This window comes from Castor canadensis, chromosome 4 (genome assembly GCF_047511655.1).
Source record: "Castor canadensis chromosome 4, mCasCan1.hap1v2, whole genome shotgun sequence".
Lineage (NCBI taxonomy): Eukaryota > Metazoa > Chordata > Mammalia > Rodentia > Castoridae > Castor > Castor canadensis.
In genome coordinates this window covers 113116094-113139124 of record NC_133389.1, presented here as the reverse complement: position 1 = coordinate 113139124, position 23031 = coordinate 113116094, and the positions used below count along the sequence as shown (strand labels likewise).

General features: G+C 35.3%; 1 protein-coding gene across 15 annotated transcripts in view; it reads right to left on the bottom strand.

Annotated features, from left to right (window-relative positions):
• Pkp4 (plakophilin 4) overlaps nucleotides 1–23031 on the bottom strand; it is a 243636-nt gene that overhangs the window by 137766 nt on the left and 82839 nt on the right. For 2 of the 15 annotated variants that reach the window (XM_074070849.1, XM_074070850.1), the window contains one exon: nucleotides 8463–8646. The exons of the other annotated variants lie outside the window; for them this stretch is intronic. In XM_074070849.1, coding sequence (XP_073926950.1) covers nucleotides 8463–8495 — 33 coding nt within the window. In that variant the 5' untranslated portion in view covers nucleotides 8496–8646. The remainder of the gene's footprint in view (nucleotides 1–8462; nucleotides 8647–23031) is intronic. 15 annotated transcript variants of the gene reach the window in all.

The following is a 23031-nucleotide window of genomic DNA, read 5'->3' as shown; positions in this document are numbered from 1 at the left end:
TGAGCCACCGGTGCCTGGCCAAATGTATTTCTTATAAGTTTTCCACAAATTTGTGGAAGACAACTGAGCTAAGCTGTATACCATTATAAAGATGGTCTTTTTTTCTTTCAGTTCCCATTTTTCTCCAGTTTCTGTACTATCATTTCTGAGCCCTGATCAGGGCTACCTTTAGTGTCTACATTTCTACTAACATTTTCATTAAAGCAATCTAGACTTCCCTATCACATGCCTTAAAATTCTTCCAGCCTCTACCCAGTTTTCCATTCAAAAGCCAATTCCACATTTTTAAGGTATTTGTTATAGCAGCACACAACTCCTGATACAAAAACTCTGTATTATGTATCCAATAGTAACTATAACAATTCACTATAAACCTGGTAGACAGAACAACAAAAAATGTATTTTCTCACCATTTTGGAGACTAGAACTCTGAAATCAGTTTCAAGGTGCTTCAACCAAAATTAAGCTGGGTTATGTTCCTTTTACTGGCTGTAAGGAAGAAATCTTTTCTCTGCTCCTGAAAGGTTCTGGGACAGCTGGTATCTCTTCAGTAGAGCTGGTATCTCTTCTGACCCCATCACTTCAATTGTTGACTCCACCTTCACGTTACTTTCTCTTTTGCATATGTGACAAATCCCCCTCTTCCTCTCTATATACGATACTTATAACGGTATTTACAACTCAACTGGATAATCCAAGATAATCTCCTCATTTCAAGGTCCTTAACTTAACTGTATCCAGAAAGATCCTCTAGTAACACTGACAGGCTCCAGGCATTGGGATCATATCTTTGCAGAGGAGAGCATTATTCTATATACCAAAATTACAGTATAGAGGCACAACTTACTAATTTACTACAAGTCTATCATGTCCATGAACAAATGTTGCTATGGCTTTTTCAAAGTGACCATTTGTTACTCAACATTGCAAAATTACTTTTCTAAACTATTATAATATTTTTTGATTTATAAATAAGAATTAATCCTAAAGACATATTTTGAAGTGCACTAAGTAAAACTGGTAAATCAGCAAATAAAAGTAGTTGTAAAGACTTAAAAAATATTTCTCTAGAAAGTAAAAAGATTTTAGGAATAGGTATGCCTTTACTTAATGAAACTATTCTTATACGCCTGGGGTAAGAAAGATCAAGATGATCAAATTCCAAAGGAAGAATAATGGCTGAGATGCTTTCCATATACCAGCAGGCAACCAAGTCCCTGAAAATATGGTCAACTACCCTGGAAATGGCTTTACAGCCAAAAAATTGGCTACCCACATGTAGCCAATTTCCAGCTTACTGCTGGAAAGAAGGGAAGATTCAAAGAGGGGCACTGCTAATGTTAAACAACTTAATCCCTTTTCTCTAAAAAAAATAGTTTGTGGTTCTGTACCTAGAGTACAGTGACCACATAAAACTATGCCTTTGTTAATAGCTTTAATTGCTTTGCGAAGTCAATCTAGAAACCACAGGCCCAATGAGAATCTTACACTAAGAAAGGAAATTGTTCTCTTCTATTTAAGTTAGAAAGCAAACTAGTAACAATGTAGAATAATTATTAATACTTAATAGTAAAAATAATGAAAAACAAGTATATTTGTAAAATGTTATTCTAAAAAATGGTGACTCTTGCCTGTTATTTAGAACATGCTTGCAAAACAAAAAGTATAAATAAACAACAAAGCAATGTAAACTGGTTTCTGTTATATGCCTTTCCAGAAGGCCAGGGGACCCAGCCTGCGAGTTCCCTGAAGGGTACCTCATTTAGTCCCGGAAGTTTATAAACTTTTTCTCAACACCACTCATTTTAAAACCTAAGCTACCAAAGCAACAATGTTAAGTACCTAAAAATGTTTGATCCTGCATAAACTTAAAAATTCAGTTACAGAACTTAAATGACAAGAGAAGTTTTTAACTGCTTCTCATTGAAACAGCAGCACACAACTCAGACCCTCTAGTTAGTCTGAGAAATAGACTTGATGATTGGAAAAGTCCTACATTAAAAAAAGATACCAAATTTCCCCCACTGTGAAGCATAGCCCAACAGAAGGACTAGAGAGTCAGCCCTGGTGGCAAAGTGCTTGTATTACATTGATTGTTCAATGACTAACGTCCAACTTTCAAAAAATTCTTTATTAGACATTTTCTGGATGATGGAAATGTTCTGTCTTTCCCTTCCCCTTTGCCTCCATCCCTCCCTCCCCCTTTCTTCCCTCTTTGCCATCCTTCCTTACTCCTCTCCACTCCCTCCTTCCCTCTCTCCATTCCTTCCTTCCTTCTTCCTTTTCCTCAATATTGGTGATCAAATGGAGGGCCTTGCACATGCTCAGTAAGTCTCTACCACTGAGCTACACTCTTGGTCCCAAATGTTCCATATCTTGATTGTGAGTAGGTATATGACTATATTCGTGTATCCAAAACCATACAAAAAGAGTAAAGAGTAAATTTACTACTGTATGTAAATTATACCTCGGTAAATGTGCCTGTAAAACATTAACACATATGTCCATGTTTTCTTTTTATTAAGTCGTAACAGTTTAAGGTCTAAGTCTGGTGATACTGCTATAAATTCAATCATTAATCCTATTTTAGGAATATTGCAAATTGACTACTACAGCTGAGACACACTAATAGACTGCTTGATTTAATTTCTCCTAGGCAGAATAAACTTTTTTTTTTTTCTTGAATAATCACTTACTTTTATTGCTTTTGTTTAGAGTTGGGCCACAGAAGGAACCATAGAAGACTGAGGTTTTGATCCTCCATTTGTGCTTTATCCTTCTGGTATTTTCTTTCCTTGCCATGATGTTGGACTGTATTATTACCATTAGTAATGAGGTAAAATGTTATTTACGTTAAGTTGAATATTACTGATGGTTTTAAAATCATAAAACTATATATATATACACACACACACATATATATATATATATGGCATAATCTTAGGTATTTTTACAACCTAGGTATTCTGTTTCTGTAAGTTCACAGAATGTGAGCAATAACGGAAAGAAAACATGTTTATCATAATATTGTATCTTCAATAAAATCAAAGAAACAAAAATATACCAAAGAACCTTAAAAGATGAAAGGTGTCTGTACAGTGGCAGGGTATAGAAACATACTAGTCACAAAATGTTGAAATACTATGGCATATAATACAGTGAGAAAGGCATTCAAAGTTTTTCCTCATGTAGGACAATACAGTTCAGAGAAACTGGTCAGGGCATTTTAAAAGCAGAAAGGACCAGAGGATAGGAAATCATACCTGAAGTTTAGCCTATTTTAATTCATCTATGTTAAGCTGTTGGAAAAAAGCAGAAGGCACATGGTACTGACCTGTCCTTGCCGTTAATTTAAATCACTTGGTTTAGGTGAACTGTGCCAGATTTCTTCACTGAAAAGCTGCTGTTTTTTTTTTCCTTTGGAATTGATACTTACTGTGGAGGAATTCTTATATTATAGAAATAGACTGTACATAACCTGCTCCTCATCATACTTCAACACTAGTTGTAGCATCTATCAGTGACTTGTATCTAAAATAATTGTTACTATGGTGATTGCCAATGGTGCCTTCCTCATTGCCCAATTTCATTGTTTTAAGATAAATTTTTCACAAGAAGACATGGTGGATGAATCGAAAGAAACTGACCTATCAGCCATACTCCAAGAAGGGCTGGTCAGATTCTTATTACCTAAGAATACGGTAGCCCAACCCCATTAACATTCTCCACCAGGAAGAAGCCACATCTGCCAAAACACTAGGTCTGGTATGTGGATCATTCACCCACTGACGGCTAAAATTCCATAGGAAAATGGTAGGTAAATGAGTGGTGTGGGGTAGGGGTTAATGTCCTTCTTTCTTCAAAGACAAATCTATGTCCAGTTATAAGTAGTAGTATAATTAAGAACACAATAATCCATCCTCTAACCACATCTACGGATGTAAAGAAACCCACAAAATCAAATGCATGAACTCTTCACAATAAGAAAGGATAAGACAATCAGTTAGTAGGATTAAGAAAACAAAGGGAAAAGGATGAGATATAGATGACCTCAAAGGGGCAGTGGTGCGTAATAGCCTCAGGTCCAGCAGTCCCCCAGAGTGTGGAAATGGTCAACACTGGGAAAAGAAGTCTAAATCTAGGGGGCAAAATTCAACCAAAGCACATCCCCCCTTAAGGGAACTTAGGTGTGGGACCAAAACCTTGCAGTTAGTACAGGAAAGAACAGGCAATACTCTGGAAGCAACAGATATAGGCAAGGACTTCCTCAGTAGAACTCAACTAAAAGAAAGGATGGACAAATAAGACTACATGAAATTTAAAAGCTTCTGCACAACAAAAGAAATGGTCTCTAAATTGAAGAAACAACCCACAGAGTGGGAGGAAACCTCTGCTAGCTATACATCAGACAAAGTACTGAAAACCAGTACAGGGAGTTCAAAATACTAAACTCCTCCAAAATCAATTGAGCCAATAAAGTGGGCAACTGAACTAAACAGGAACTTTTCAAAGGAAGCAGTCCAAATGGCCAAAAAACACATGAAAAAATGCTCACCATACCTGGTCATAAAGGAAATGCAAATCAAAACCACACTGATTCCACCTCACTCATATTAGAATTGCTACCATTCTCACCACAAACAACAAATGTTGGCCAGGATGAGGGGAAAAAGGAACCCTTTTACACTGCTGGTGGGAGTGTAAGCTAGTACAACCACTTTGGAAAATAATATGGCAGCTCCTTAAAAAACTAACTATAGATCTGCCATATGATAAAGCAATCCCACTCCTAGAGATATACCCCAAGGAATGTGACTAAGTTATTACCAAAGAACCTGCATACCCAGGTTCATTGCAGCAGTATTTACAATAGCCAAGCTACAGAAACAGCCAAGATGTCCCACTACCAACAAATGGATCAAGGAAATGTGGTATTTATACACAATGGAATTTTATTCAGCCACAAAGAATGAAATTTTGTCATTCACAAGTAAATGGTTGGAACTGGAGAACATCATCTTAAGCAAAGTTAGTCAGGCTCAGAAAGCCAAAAATCACATTTTCTCCCTCAAATGTGGATTACAGACCTAAAACAAATGCAGTAATATTATTGGACATGGGTCGCACACTAAGGGGAGAACATGCACAGGAGGAATAGGGAAAGGGAAGAAAACCTAAAACTTGAATGTGGTTGGTGTGTTCACTGTAGAGGAGCGAATATAATAACCTTAAACTGGCTGAGACTAGGAAGTAGTAAACAGTCTGGTAGAGATGAACCAATATGGGTTGTGATACACAAGTGCATGGAAACAACACTAGGAATCTCTCTGTATAGCTACCTTTATCTCAAACTAGCAAAATGCTATGTCTTTCTTATTGTCTCTTATGTTTTCTCTTTAATAAAACTGGAGAACAAGAGGGCAGAACAGGCTCTGCCCAGAAGCTGGGGTAGGGGTGTGGCCCAAACAATGTATATACATGTGAATAAATGTAAAAATGGTAAAAAAAAAAATTATATATATATATACATACATATATAAATAAAATCTGTACAAGAAGATTAAAAAAAAAAGCTTAACATTTGTGACAAAAAAAAACCAAAAAACAAAAAACAAAGGGAGAAGGATGAGACATGGATGACCTCAAAGGGTGCCTAATGACCTCAGGTCCAGCAGTCCGCCAAAGTGTGGAAGAGAAGTCCAAATCTAGGGCAGTAAGGGGGCCAAATTCACCCAAAGCACACCCCTTAAGGGAACTTATGTGTGGGACCACTAAGTGTTAGCCTAAAAACCCTAAAAAAACACTGAAAATAAAATTTTAAAGGATTAAAAAGCAGAATAGATTGACCCAAATTTATCTTTTATTTTTCAGTGCACATGCAAGACCCAGTGTTCTTCCACCAAGCTATATCCATAACCCATGTTCTTTGAGACAGGGTCTTGTTATGTAGTCCAGGCTAGCCTTGAACCCTTGGTCCTTTTGCCTCAGCCTCCTGAGTAATGGGATTACACAAGTCAACATGTCCACCAAGTTTACCTTTTAGATGTAAAAAAACCATGTCTGGGGCCTGGGGATATAGTTCAGTGGTTTAGTGTTTGCCTCGCATTCATGAGGCCCTGAGTTCAATCCCCAGTACCACAAAAAAAAAAAAGCCAAAAACAAACAAACAAAAATACCATGACCTTACCCTGTAAATTTATCTTTGTGTCAATACTGTAAATTTAGCATTTATGGGGTTGTATAATGCAAAGCAGAAATTTTTTGCGTTAACATACAGAAGCTAAATAAAAATACGAAAATTTTCCAGAGAAAAATTTTACTTATCCATCAATTATTTTTTTCAAATATGAATAAAAATGTTCCAATCTTAAAATACTCCTCAAACATAAGATGTTATTTCTACAATCCTGGTCCTCAAATACATGAGTCAGGCTTGATTTTATTTAAACTACTAATGCAGTCTCCTTAGGTTATTTCAATAAAATCACTTCCTATACAAAGTACTCCACAGTTAATAGTCTGAATTCCTGTCTGCCATTCAAATGACTTTATCTGTGATTCCAGTCATAGTGAATTACGTTACATATGTTCCTCTCCTACAAAAAAAAAAAAATGAACATTAAATTTAACAAATCTTTTATATTTAACAGCTGCACCCAGCTTTTGGCATAGATTTGAACTCTGCTCCTTGAACCTTGGTGGCTGACTCAGGGGAGTTTCTTTCCCCTACTCCCAGCCTACAGTACTATCTTGTTTCTATCTTCACTCAGATACTGCTTTCAAGTTTTTCCATGCCTTAGTACTGACTACACGAGAGTTTTCTAAGAGTGTCTACCCAAGATCTGCTCTGTAGGAAGGTCATAATCTAGTTTAAGCCAAGTCTTACTGTGATTTTAAAAATCATTTAAGTTTTTTTAAAGTCAACTTTATTGAGATATAACATCTCTCTCTATATATATATACATACAACAAAATGCACCCATTTTATAGATGTAGAGTTTGATGGATTTTATTAAATGTCTCAAACAACAAACCACAACCCCAGTCACATTTAGAACGTTTTTATTACCTTCTTCCCCTACACTCTTTCCAAACTGCCTTGGCTTCTTTCCAGTTCAATCCCTCCCCCTGTTCTCTGGCAACCACATGGATTGGTTTTGTTGTTATAAAAAGGCTTTGTTTTTTTACAATTTTATACCAATGGAATAATGCAGTATATATTCTTACATCTTTTTTCACCCAATGTATTTTTGAGATAGTCCCATGTTATTATTAAACAATATAAACACTCACCTAGTGATAGACAACTAAATGTTTTCTAATTTGGCTGTTAGTTGTGTATAATGGTGTTATAAACATTCATAGACAGGTTTTTTGTGCAGCCTTTTTCTTTCCATTCTTAGGTTACTAGGACAACGGCTGGGTCACAGGGTAAGTCTATGTTTAACTTTATAAGAAGTTATCATACTATTTTCTAACATGATTGCACCTTTTACAAAACCAAAACCAAAAAATAGGGACAAGTCCTGAAAGTAAGTGGTGCTATGAATTTAGACTGTAGGCTATAGTTAGCTAGTTTGCTGACTTGCTTCAGAGTTTTCTACAGAGTCATTTCCTCTGTGAAAAAAAGTTTTACTATTGATTTAAAATCTGTGTGCCTTCTATTTCTATTATACTGAATAAAATCTTAAAGGGAAAGCACTCAGTCTTGCATTATGAAATATAATGTTTGCTGTTGGTTTTTAAATTCACATTTTATCCTAATATGCTGAGAGACTTTCCCATGAATGAGTGTTGAATTTTATCAAATGCTGTTTTCCTTATGTACAGAGATAATTACATGGATTTTCACCTTCTTTCTGTTTACATGGCTTATTTTGCAAATAAGCCTTGTAATCTTGGAACAAAACACACTTGGTCATGATTAACATCTTACATGTTGTTGAATTAGATTTGGTAATATTTTGTGAAACATTTTTGCACTTACTGATTTGTAGGGTTTTTTTCCCTTGCAATATCTCATTGATTTTGATTTAAAAGAACTCTTACATTTGATATACATATATATATATATATATATATATATGTATATATAAAATAAGATACATTTCAAGGTTCTTCTTTGCTGTTAGTCTGCTTTTGTCTGTCAAAATATTCAAAAGAAAATAAAATTTTCATTTCACATGTAGTTTCCTTGATAAAATTGTTGAAACACATTTGCTATCTTGGTTACTACCTTGATTTAATACTATCCATTTAAGAATGAGTTCAACATTTAAGCCAGACAAGTCAAATGCCAAAGGTCATTCACTGAACTGCCAAGAAGTAGGCCCACCATGTTGTCTACTTAGCCAAGTGCCTTTTCTAGAATCAGTCAGTGTCCAGTGACACAATGAACACTTAAAAGACAACAGCTATGACTAATCCATCCTTGAGCTTTGTGAATGCATCTTGTCTCTTACCTTTTCCTTCCTGACCTTTGACACTTCGGCCATTTCTGCAAAGCTCCAGGCCTACATCTCTTGTATGCACGCTGCTCTCCTCCTCTTCACCCATAAGCTGTGCCCACCTCAATGCTCCTTAAGCTGTTTTCCCATGCTTTCTTCTATCCAGAGTGAGTGGCACTGCCTGAGAGAAAATCTTTTCCTGAAAAGTAAAATCAGCTTGAATTTGACACCTCATGAAAGTTGCCAACTGCTACATTTTTTGGCTCATGCTCTATGCTGTTACTTTTCCCAACCAAAATTTCACTTTTCTTTCCTGTATACTGAGGACAACTAAACTCCCAAATATCTTGTAACTACTTTAAAAAAGAAGATGCCCAAAGAATCAAGGTTAAATAAGGAGTGCCTACTGCTTTTGCCACCTAACCCATTTTTATTGCTCATTGTTTGTTTGCAGGTGCTCTAAATACAGTTATAGAAGAGTTTTAAAAATTGTGCAAAGAGAATGAAGTATAAATAGGAATAAAAATGATGTTTGAACAAAAATTGCATGACAAAATAAACTGAGAAAATAATTTTATATGGCATAGGAATCTAAAAACAGATTAATATTAGAAATTTTCTTTATTTGTTTCATCTAATGCCAAAGTATAAGTTGGCTATGGTATGGTGCCAGTAGTCCCAGCTACTTGGGAGGCTGAGATGGGAGGACCACTTGAACTCAGGAGTGGGAGATCAGCCTGGGCAATATAGCATGGGCAACTACGTCTCAAAAAACAAAAAAACCATGAAGTATTTTATGTAAATTCTCTACTTAAAATTAAGTTCAAATGAGACCTACTATAGTGACAAATTCAGTATACATTTAAAAAATAATCTGACAGTCTAATGCAGTGTTTGATGGGCAGCATCCAAATGTCAGTTTACATTGCGGGTACAACTAATTAAAGAGCTATCAAGTCAGTCTGAATTTACGCTTCATATGTTACTAAATAATAAAATCAGCAAGAATAGTCAGTATTAACCTCAACCAAAATACGCATCTAATTTTGAAATACTTTCAAGGTATTGCATATATACTTTTGTTGACTGATTATAAGAGAAATTGAGTCCTGGGAATTTCATGAAGCAAGCAATCATAATTCTTGGCATTTATGTAGGGATTTTACCTTCTAACAATTTCCATGAACATTAAACTAATTAAATTACTCAATGCACTTGTGAAATCTCATCATGAGTTTACAATTAGGAAAAAACTATGGTGCCAGGTTTGAAGACAGCATGACCCTGGGAGTGGGGAGGGTGCACACACGCACGCGCGCGCGCACACACACACACACACACACACACACACACACACAAAAATGGTTGTAATTATTTGTGGATATGACTGTGTTACATAAAAAAGCGTAAGACTCATGAGATTTTATTAGTGCTCTAGAATATATGACAAGGGCACTTGTCCCCGGCAGTTTATAACATAAAAGAACAGACTTATTCATATCTCAAACTTTAAAACTCTTCTCCACCTTCCTTTCTCTGACAAAACAATAGGGGAAGAGTGCTGCTGGAGGGGTTGTAGAAGGAGTAAAAAGGACACATGAAAGACCAGAAATAGGAAACAATTCTCAAAGGAAGGAGAAAAAGGGAGAGAGAATGGAGGTCTAGTAGTCTGGTGAGGAAGCTGAGTCCCCCAAAGCATGAAGCAATGAAAGGCTTCCTCTGAAGCTGACTAAAGCTGATCAGAAGTAATGCTCACTTGTCCTGTGGAAGAACTAGGCTAGTCCTGCTTTTCCACACTTTGGACTTAAGAACACAAGTGATGAATTTCTGGGTGCCCACCGGCACTGTGCATTGATGTATGAATTGTACACACAGATGTTAGTCTTGTGAATGAGAGGCCTATGAGAGTAGAGGTTCTCTGATGGAACCTCTACTGAGTGATGTTTCACTCATTAAACCTCAACATCCTTAAAAGTCATTTCATTGCTATGGCTCTGTTTTCACCTGCAGGTAAAGAGGGCCCTCTTGACATGGCTTCTGCCCTCTGAAGGCCTGTCAGACTATGAAGGTGAACTCATCCGATGGACATATGGATAACAGATGAGTTGGATTAGCAGCAGAGAAATTTTGTATATACTTAGTTGGATGGATAAGAACTCAGGATGTTCAGGCTTCTCATGACATATTCAGTTCATACCACATTCACTACTCAATGCACAGAGCAAAGTCTTCACTATTCTGTCTTCTTTATGTAGCCTACTTATTGGTAGAATGAAACATACACAGTGTAACTGGCACTCTTCTTATTGAGATAGGTAGGGTTTGATATAGGGAGAAAAAAAATTCAGATTTCTAATGTGAAAATATGAGGCCAAAATTAGTCTAATTCTTATTTCTTGATTCTCATTTTGCTAATTATAACAGCATAACAATGCTTCACATAACAATTTTTATAAAACTATTTTGAGGTTTTTTTTCCTTCAGTACTGGGGACTGGACTCGGTATTGGGGACACTTGGTAGGCAGGTGCTCTACCATGTAAGCCATATCTATCCCTTTTTTTGGCTTTAATTTTTTTTTTAAGTTTAAATAACTTGCTTGTGGTTACATTGCAACAGGTGTTGAGTCTGGGAAAGGCTTAGACCCCAGGAGGGCTGATAAGAAAATGTGACATTGAAAGGCACACAGAAGTCAAAGGCTTTAGATGGATGTCAGGAAGGGCTTGTTTCACTTAATCAGTTACTTCATTCCTGGGAGAGGTCTCACTCTATTTTTTCTTGTGTTTTTGTCTAGGGTCGACCTTGAACTGTAATCCTCCTACCTATGCCTCCCTGTAGCTAGGATTACAGATACATCCTACCATACCTAGCTTGTTAGTTGAGATGGGGGTCTTGCTAACTTTTTGCATGTGCTGTCCTAAAATCACAATCTTCCTCATCTCTGCTTCCCCAGTAGCTGGAATTACAGGCACGAGCCACCATGCCCCACCCTTATTTATGGAATACAAAGTACTTTTATACTTGTGAGTCTCATAATGGCCTCTGTCACTAACAGTCAACTAGCTTCTCTTATCCTCATTGTCCAACAGAAACTTGGAAACTCTACATGGCTGTCCTAGAGTCACAGCTAGGAAGTGGGTTTGCTTCAACTAAGCAGGGCTCTGGTGAACTCTTCCAAAAGCACAAAGCAGTATGCATGGTAGACTGCTGGGTGAGTGTGGGTGGAAGAACTGCTGCTAATTGCTTATGAACTATGTGACCAATGAGGTCCACACTCCACCACTTGCACAGTGAGGCCCACAGTAAGTGCTCAATGGACACTAATTATTGTTGTAAATACAAAATTCTACCTGGTCTCCTAGTGTTATTCTTCTAAGTTAGCTGTGACATTTTAATGCATTATTAAAAAAAACAAAACAAAAACTACCTATCATGATCTTTTGTGCTATTTAATAATTTTCATTTCTGTCATTGTTTTAATAAAGACCTACAGAATTAAAATTTCTGGATATCCAGTACATCCTTCAAATGCAAATTTATTTTAAATTTCAAATACTACTGATTATGTTTGTTCTGATTAAATAGAACATATGGAGCACGTATGTTTTTCATGATGATATTGAGAGCACCACCATCAATACTCACAACTGTATGGAGAAACCATTAGTCCTGAGGCCTGTGTTTCATTCTCTCATCCCCAGACACACAACACTCAGCAGGGGCTATGTCTGTTAGGAGAGCCTAATTCTGGCCTTTGGTGCCTCTCTTCTCATTGCTTAATGAAATATGCACATCTAAAACACATTCCATAGACACCTAAATCATACATTTTTAGTTAAAATAGATTAAATTGAGACTGATGGGCTAATGGGCAAAATAGGGCTCTGTAGTTATTCAGAGACATTTTCAGTGGAACTTGAGTGTGTTTCAAACAGATGAAGTTGCCAGCAGCCTGACTTGTACATAAATGCACACCTGTTCATGTGTCTGCATGCACTTGGATGTGCTTATAAAACTGTGTGGATGTGCTGAGTATCTGGGACATATTTTACAGTTTTGAGCTTCCAAATTAAAAAGTGCATTTTAAAATTTTTTAATTAAAAGTTAACTATGAAGAAATAATAAAAGACAAAAAAATGAATAAAAAAATAAAAAGTTAAATATGATTTAGTCAATAATTACTTGAGTACCGTACTTCTCACATATCAGACATTCTAGGTCCTGAGAATAAGAAATTGAACAAGATAGAAGAATTTTCTATTGCTATGGATCAAAATGCTTGAGACTCAAAAAAACTTTTTCTATCTTCCTAAAAAAGGAGTGCTTTAGTTGAGATTATACTTTAAAATTTTCTCATTTCCAATTATAAACTGCAATGGGAAAAACTGTATTTAATATGCTTACAAATGTAACCTGAGTCTGAGGGCTCTGGAGAGAAAATTGATGGTATTATAAAAATAAATTTGAATTTGAGATCTTGGAATAGTAATTTTTCAAAATTCGGAAAATGAGAAGTAAAGAAATAGTAACAAAACTAGGATCTCATAGCAACGTTAATTACTCATATGTTTTTCATGATGATATTGAGAGCACCACCATCAATACTCACAACCATATGGAGAAACCATTAGTCCTGAGGCCTGTGTTTCATTCTCTCATCCCCAGACACACAACACTCAGCAGGGGCTATGTTCCATTATTATTTTGTAAGGAGGTATGGGCAAAAAGCTCAATAAAAAGATTTTGCTTTTGAAAAGTAATCAATACTTATAAAATTCTAAAACTCAGTATTTTAAGGTTTAAGAGGAAAATGAAAAATTAAAAGAAATATTTTAAAGTAAAAATTTATTGAGAACACAAGGAAATAAGTCTTATTCTATACTCCATAAAACCTCTGTATCATAGTACTAAATAGAGAAACAAAACCATGTTCCAAGAAATGTAAGAATCTAAGTAATGATCTTGGTTCTGGTCCTGGTCCTTTCTGAATATCACAGCACATCCAGAACAGCCCAGCCCAGCACTAATCAAAAGAAGGGCACAGTAAAGTAGGAGGAGAGAGCAGAGGGGAGTCAAGGGAGGGCAAGGGCCCTCATATACCTCCAATCAGAAATGGCTGGTTGTCTATGGGAATTTCAGCTGGCACATGGCTACTTGGTGGAGTTACAATTCCTTATTTCTTCTTTTTTTTTTTTTTTTTTGTTTTTAAGTTCTTATTAGAATGTGACTGTTACACAGGGGGTATCATTGTGACATTTCCATATATACACATATTGTCTCCCTCTTCCCAAACTCAACTTCTTAAAATGACTTTGAGAGGTTTCAATGTTCCATATTCATTCATGTATAAAGTACCTCAACCCCTCTTCTTTTACCTTCCCTCTCCCGCCAGTACCATCCCTTTAACATGACTTGTATTTCATTCTTGTCCTTCACTGTTAAGTTTGGCTCATTGCCATGAGGTTTTTCAGTGATATTTCACCAGTAAATACATTGTACTTGAATCTGTCTAACCCCCTCTATTACTTTTCCTTACCCTTTACCCCTACCCTGCATTCTTCAACAGTTTTCAGTGCATTTCACTGTGTCTTGTTCCTACACAGATGTAATGTATTTAAATATTATTTACTCTCTATCACTTTTCTTCTTTTCCTCCTCCCATACTCCCTACCTCTTGTTCAAAAAACAAGTCTCTTGGTTCTTTATCCAATGAGACCTAATGAGAACCAGGAACTGCCTTAGGCCCAGATATGGCATGATACAGCAAAGTGACCTGGCTAGCTTTGGAACACTGCTCTCTGGACTGTTTCATAATAGATAAATATACTTCCATCTTGCTTAAGCCATGTTATTTGGATGTCTCACTATTAACAGAAGCCCAACTAGCACACAGATTTATGACAGAGCTGTTTTACTACCTACCTACCTTGACTCCTCTTCTAAAACTGAGAGCCACCAGCTAAGTGATGCTCCTCTAAACAAAGCATATTTGGAACACCTTTACTAGGTTGTAGGGATCTGTACTGGGCTATCCATCTGGCTGGCATGGAGCCATGTCCTCTATACCCATTTATTTCTCTACAACTGTCTAATACAGACCTGACTGAGGGAGGGGCAGGAAAGTGAAGTAAATTTAAGCCGTTGTCTTTAGGGTAAGACAACCCCTGGATTGAAGCCCTAGGCAATTCCTGGACTTTAACCAGATGTTAAAGTTCAGTGATCCAACAAGTATGTCTTGAAGCAGATGGCATTCTGGGAACAAATGCTTATGCCAGGCATATTATTTACATTCTGGTAGACCAACTTCAGCTTCCTCATCTATAAAATAGGTTTACAAATACTAATTCACAGGGAAGTTTTGAGGATTGAATGAGGTGATGCATAAAGTGGGTAATCAGTGCCACATAATTAGTATTCAAGAAATTTTAATAAGAAGAACTGTCAATTAATTTATGCTGCCTATGTAGACACTTGGCATTTAGACACTCATTATAATGCCGCAATAAAGCCAAAATGAGTGGTCCGTACCACTCATTTTGTAATCCCAGCTACTTGGAAGACTGAGCCAGGAGGATTTTGAGTTCAAGGTCAGCATGGGCAACTTAAGATCCCTTCTATAAATAAATAAATAGCTTATTTTTAAGCCACAATTTAAGGATTCAGTAAGAAAAATATGTCAGAGATTGTTATTTCCAATCACAGTTTGGTATTCATTCCATTTGTGTGTCTTTTAATAGTTCTACCACTTGTGACAGGAATTCTAGACATGTTTACAAACAGATAAGGGCTTACTGAGTACTACATATTATAGAACACTTTGGGGGCTAACATTAAAATTGAAGATATTAAAATCTCTTAAGAAATAATTTTTCTTTGCAAATTTATTTAAGTAAACTGACTTTTAATAAACAGACTGGAAATCTTTACGGAGTTCAAAGTAGAATAACACCTACCTCTCCTATGAGGGTTTCAGTACCTAGAACATAATGGATTGCTTCCACAGTACCCCAGACTGTAATTCAAACCTATCCCTATACTTGGCCACAACTATAGTAGAGAGCTCTTTCAGAATAAACACATGAGATTATTTTAGACTGTAGAATGTTCTAATTCATTTCAGGTAAGGAGTAGTCCTGGGGCAGGTTCTAACAGGAAAAAAAGAAGGGATAACCATAACTTGCAAGACAAAATTAGAAGACTGGGAATTTATGATCTCTGGCAGATAAAGATGAAAATAACCTAATACTTTGTAGGAAAGAAAGAGCAACACAGTAAGTAATTCTACACATGGGGTGGCTTCATTTTGCTATAGTAATTTCAGGGTAAATTCATGAGTGCCAGCTTTATACCTAAAGTTCCCAAAGAACGAAAAAATTTCAAAATTCATGAAACACTCAATAAATGACATAGCTATCCTCCTGAATAGGAGCAGTACCTATTACATACAAAGCACTTAACCAACATTTCAAACAGATGACCTAATTGAAGCCTCATGAACTGGGCATTATTCCTGTTAATTTTATAGAACTGGAAACAGCTATGAAAGATTAATGGGCTTACCTGGTATCATAAAATTATTTGTAGGAGTCTGAATTTGATTCCAGGTTTATCTGATACCAATGCTTCTGTTCTTACCATATCAAGATATGCTTAAAAACATTTCTAAATTCTTTAGGAAAGTACAATGAAACACTCAGAGTTTATTGACAGGTCAAATCATACATAGATAACAATGAAAGTAACACTTAAAAATATTTATCATGGTATGGTGATATCCCAGAACATACTGCCCCCCATCCCCACCAAAGGAGTCTTCTGAAGGGTTTTGGGGACTGGCTGGCTGTGAGGAGGCCCTGACTTAATGGACTAATCAGTCTACCCAGAAGCACCTTCTAGAGTGTTGAGCTCAATGACGGGAAAGAGCTGTGTTTTCTCTCATGTCTACTGTTTGGTTGCCAGCTCTTGGTCAGCCAAGTGATATTGTTTCGGGCTATAAGGGTGATTGCCCTTCTAATTTGTCAATACTAATCTGATCAAAACTCACTGTACTGGTTGACAATGTTTTCTCAAGATGTTTAGAAGCCTTCTTAAATACTAATTTTGGGTAGTCAGGCTGCTAGCTAAATCAGTCACAGAACAATAAACAAATAATAAACAAGATCTTACAATATTTTGTGGCCAATGTACTCTATTTTATCATGCATTTCTAGTTTGCCTGAATAAAAATGTTGAAGCTGGACTTTTTCTCAGATAGAAGAACTATATTAGAAATTGGCTCCATATTTTTTCCATAGTACTAGTCATAAAATAAGACAGTCCTAATTACTACCTTTACCTTCTTCTGTGTAGGAATATATCATAAGGGAATATTTAGAGTATACCAATGTGAACTCTGCCAGTTCTAATAAATCAGTTTGAGTGATTACACTTTGCTTTGGATTGCATCCAGGTTACAGGAAGCAATAATAGATTAGGAATATGTGCCATCACAGCAGTGACAAACTCTTCCTTCTTTATAAAAGCACCAGTATTTCTTCAGGCTTAGACATGACTCACTAAGACTACATTCTCAATGAAACACTGCTGGGATCATTTAAAAGCTGGAAAGTATAATCCTGTACAATCAGTACAGATGCCTCCAACCCTCAAAAAAAGGTGTGACATCATTTCAAAATAAAGCCAGTCTGCTGAATGTAACAGAGCTGTTGAGTTGAATAGGCCAATGTCTGTACAAGTAAAAGCCCAAGTAGGTGTGGTCCTAGTCAAGATTCAAGAACCACCATTTCACTTTACAAATAAAAAAGGTCCTTTGTTTTAACCAACCTCTTTAGGTTATTAATTTTATGCAAGTTGATTTTTCTTTAGCAAGGGGGAAAGGTATAAGCTATCAAGTATCATGTCTTGGGGTAATTTTTTTTTTGAAACTTTAACTATCTTCCTATCCCACTATTTTTCAGAGGTGGCTTCTTATTTGCTCCCACAAATCTCCTGATAATTTATGTGCATTTGATGTACATTATATATTTGGATATTGTTTCCTAGCTATATTCCATGAAAATCAAACATTTTTAACAAATAAGTACTCAATAAGTACTAAAAGTTAATTAGCACCAGACACCATTCTAATCTCTGCAATACAGTGGAAAGCACCCTTAGGATTTATATCCTGGAGTATGGCAGTCCAAAAATAGTGTTTATGCACGTTTCTGCATTTTCCTTTCTTCCTTAATGATACTTTGTGCAATTCCCTCCAACGCAATTGGTGAAGATATATCTGAGGGAGTTCTTAATGGTATTTCTGAATATATTCTGTAAAAACATATGGGAAAAGTTGGATTTGCAGGATCACTTTAAGATAACACAACTCATACTCACAGGATCTAGACAGATACTCATCTTTCCCATAAATTTGTGAGATGCCTTGATGGCATAAAGTTCATCTGGCATGTAACCAAACATCTATCTCTCCCTTTGTTTGCAACCCCTTCTATGAGACAAGTCAGCTGGGCCTTCAGTCTCTGAATATTCCCTCAATGTGGATCTAGGTCCCTCTTAAGTTGTGCTGGGCTAGCAGATGCTATTTTCTTTTGAAATATCATCTTAAGGATAACTACCAGTGAGTGATTACTGAACGCTTTGCTATTTTTAGTAGGATTGAAACCCTCATCCTCATTTTACAAATAAGGACAATGGTGGCTTGACCTGAGTAACCGGTTCAAGGTCACACAGCTTAGGGGTGAAGGTGGAAGCCCAGGCCCTTATTAACTATGTCTTGATTCCCACATCTGAAGATGCAACCATGGTCATACATTTTCCTTTTTTTTTTTAAGGTTTCTAAACCACAACTCACCCAACAAGTTTTCCAACTCTTGCAACCTATATAAACTTATTTTTTCCCTTCTCTGTCAACCTTAAGCCAATGGTATCTTTTAATTCTTTTAATGAAGACTTTTTTTTTATCCTTCTAGTCATTTTATTTTGTAGCGTTAAGAGTTTTTATTAAACACAAAATGCTTTTTGTAAGAAATCTGGAAAAGTACAGGGGAAGCTATCTGAAGAAATCTACTTAAAATTCACACGTATCTTCTTAACTTTTATTAATGAGTACAGATAGGTGGTATGCACATCAACATGCATTTTTACGACAGAACTGCTCAGCTCATACTTACAGTTAGATGATGGCATTTTTTTACTGCAATTGTATGTCTCATGCCATTAAAAATTCTTTACAAATGTATAGTCAATCATATACATGTACTACAATGTAATCATTTTATTTGTATTAAACCATCATGTTGTTGCTAATTTTTAGATATTACAAACATCACTATATTTAATTTTTATGTTAATACTCAACATTTTCTTAGGATGAATACCAAGAATCAGGACTATTGGATAATAGACATCACCATTTTGAAGGATTCTGGTGCAGATCATCAAACTAAATCATACAACTAAAATGGTTGTGCCAGTTTACTTTTACAGATACTGTATGGAATTTGCAACACAACTACCTCCATTCTTACTGTTTCATTTCACTATTACCAGTTTGATAGGCAGATATATTCTCAGTATTTTACCTATGCCTGCGATTACAAATGAGTGAGAACATTATTTCATATGCATATTTGTCATTTATGTTTTTTTCAACTACCAGTTGATGTCAAATACCCTTTTAGTTATTGGTGTTTTTACCCCTGATTTGCAATTGCTCTACACAGATTAAATTTGTTTATTACGTCATTCATAGGTACCTAACTAAACTCCTGTTGCTTACCCTGTCCTATGTTTAGGACACAATTTTATCCTTTGTAGCTAAGAGTATCTAATTTCCTTAGATTTTCTTTTCCTGAAGACACATTTTAACAAAACTGAGATTATCAATACAGTTATTTTAAGCACAATTAAAACAATTCTTTAGGTCCAAGAATGATGTTAACATGTGAAGGATAGAAATATGTAGAAAACTCCATTATTTCTTTGTTCCTAGCTTAAACTCCATACTTCTTTGTTTCATTTCCTGTCTTTGCAAATTCAGTAAGCCAACAAACCACGACACAAGTCATTAAATAAAATTTACTGGGTATAAACATCTTAAACACTAGGACAATGCAAAATACTACTTAATTCTTATGTGAAACTTTACACTAACTAGGAATTCTCCCTGTAAAGTGCACAAAATGTTTAGTTTAGACACTCTATCAAGAAGAGCAATTCTAATCAGAATACAAATGGCTAACAGTGACAGTCTCTAAATGCAGTAACATATCCATCTAAACTATAGGAAGGAGTACATAGCTTGGGGACTATGAGAAATAGGAAAACACATAACTCCAAAATCTAATTGATAACACCCAATAACTGCTTATTTTTGGTTTGGAAATTAGTTACTGTAAGCATGAATTTCTCATTTTTGAGTCTTAAATTTACTTTCGAAAGGGAACACATCTTAAGTATCAAAAAATGTATCAGAGAACAAGAGTAAATAAACCATAAGCCCTTAAACATCTGAGAGTATCTTTTAAACTCTTCAAACATTTCAGACAACTTAGCTGGGTATAAATTCTTAGATTATAAGTATTTGTCCTTTAAAACTCTATACACATTGCTTTACTTTTCTCTGGAACTTAGTATTTCACCAAAGCCAGATGCCAGCCTGATTTCATCTTTTATAGATAAGCTATTGCTTTTTACCTGAATTCTTAAAGAGTAGTAAATATGATTTTTGTCAAGGTAAGTTTTGGGAAGGTCTCTTTTCCACAGGTAATGACTGTAATATAACAGTCTTTTTAAATCTGTGCATTCAGGGCTTTATTTTTCATTCAGGAAAGCTGTTTTTAAGTAACATTTAGGTACTGCATCTGTTCTAACAACTCTAAAATCGTTTTCAAGAAGACCAACATTTCTACTACATATCTCCCTGTCTAGTGACATACATCATGTCATTTTTGTTCTTCCCCTCATTTCCCAGGATAACTCCTCAAAATGCTTGTCATCACTAATGATTCAATTTTTCTCTGTATCCATTCTTCTCTTTATTGAATTTATTGCAGAGTTGGTTTTGTATGAATGCCCAAGACATGTTTGCTTGACTATGAATCCCAGATTCCAAACTTATTAACTGTGTAAGCTTAGGCGAGTTTCTCTACTTTTCTGAGCATTGGTTTCCTAATCAGTATATCATAATACTTATTTATATAATTTAATATTTTTAGCTACAAGCATCAGAAAACCCCTGGCTAATTTAAGTATAAATATAATTCATTGAAAGGATATTGTACAGCTTGGAACTGTATATTTGCAACCAAGTCTAGTAACATGGGAAAATATATGGGATAAAGATATCATGATCAGATGTTCAATGACTCAAAAAACAGACATTTTTCAATATATTAACTCAAAAGTTATGACAGGAAATTCTCCATGTAAAGTACTAAAAATCACTAATTCTTATACCTAACTAAGAATTGCAAAGTTTTTCTAAATTCTTCATCTGTTTCTTCTGGTAAGAGTAGTAGAAGTAATGGAGGTAGGAGTAGTAAGAACTGTATTACAGAGCAGCAGGCCAGTACAACAACATAGGATGTGTGTTCTCACAACAGCAGACCTGGGACAGATGACCCACCAAATATTCTTTCCAATTCCGTTTTGCTACTCTCCAACTCTTATAATGTGTAAGTATCTTTGCAGGTTTTTGTCTTTTCTTCTCCTCTACTTCAATAAGTTGTCAGAGATGTTAAATGTGAAATCAAAAGGTTTATCAAAGGTTATGGGGTTTGTTTTTATTTAAAAAATTATCGAATCCAATAAAATAGGTTCATATCAATAAAGCATATTTCCCCAATTCTGTAGTGAAGATCAAATAAGATCAGTGTAACAGTGTTCTGTTCAGTATGAATAGTTATAAATATACAAGTTTCATATTCTTTCCTAGAGACTTTCAAATCAGTTTAGAATGAAGCCAACAGCAGCAATCAATAAAAATATTATTCACATAATAATTTAATAAGAACTCACTTTTTTCATTATTCTTTGCTAACTGAAATAAAAGAAAAATCAAGATCCTGCTGCTAAAGAGCATAAATATTTAACAAAGCAATACTATTATTAAGGAACAAATAAAAAATGGTTCAATGAGAAAACTCAAATAAGCATCTCCCTCCTTCTAACAGTTCTGCCTTACAGCAAGAGACATATGAGGTAGCTAACATCTGGAATGAAAAAAGGAGATGCTAATTTATTCTACATAGGCAAAAAAGGCTTATTTAAGAAGGAGGGGTAATTTATGGAGATATTTCGAAAATGAGCAAAATCATGGCTTTATGCCAACTCTGAAGGAAAAGTATTTATAAAGGCATAATAGAATGCAGAATGCCAAATATGAGCTCAATTCCTCAAGAATAACTTACTAAAAGGCCATATGCAGTAGCTAAGAACCCTGTTCTTGAATTAGGTTTTAAGAATGACATTAGGAAAATTTGCCAATGAGATGTAGAGCTAACAGGGGAACCAACAACACCACACGATGAACACTGCTGTCATACTGCTTTGTGGGAAATTTTATATGCAAAACTATACAAATAAAAACACTAATAGTCTATACATTGAAATGACTTCAACTCTAATTACTAAGAGAAAATTAAATTTTCTTTCAAAACCCAAAGAGATTGAACTCTAAGTACACTGTCTTCATACTTGTGATACTATTTTTACATCTGACATGACTGGATAGGAGATATTTGTATAACATGTGTTTATCTTCAAGCTTCAATAAGGTATTCTTTCCATTTTGTTATAGGCTGTTTCTATGTAATCCCTCTATTATTAAGTTTGAGTGCACTAAAAACCGTTAAGATTCTACAAGTTATCACAGATTTGTCTGAACTACTTGGAAAAATTTTACATTTTAAATGATTTTTCTTAGGAACGCCTGAAACAAAATAATCATAATGCTGAGGTACAAGCAGACCTGATTACTTTGAAAACAATACACTCATAATACAAACAGATGAAGTAACACCATATGGACCCATTTCTGCAAGGTAACAAAAATGACAATTTAGAAACTGAGAACACTTAACCATGAAGCTAAGCATAAGAAAAGCTGTGTTTTGCAATATTTATGGAGTAACTTTAGGGTTATACCTCAAGGGAAAAGTATGTTTGTGAAATATTTCTCTCTAGAAGTAACTTTATAAAGAAAAACATTATGCAGAACAGAGAATTCAGTGCTGAATGATCCTGTTGCCCATTTAATCTCACCAACTCAGCAGTCACTCATCTCAATGTAACAGCATAAAGTTTGCAAGTACAAGAGAAAAATTATTCCATGTATTAATAATTTAAATCTGAAAAGGAATTGTGAACGGGGTTATTTAACTGAAAAGAAAATTAAAATTTCAAGTATGTAAAGTCAAGGTTGACTTTAAATGTTAACAAAGGAAAAACTTTCTATAACTCTGGAATGTAAACTAAAGGTAATGCTAATTCAATGATAAAAATTAAAGTTAAAAATGCGTAAGTAAAGAAATTTACATACAACTGACATAGTATGTTTGGTCTCCTTGCATAGGGGCAAAAGTATA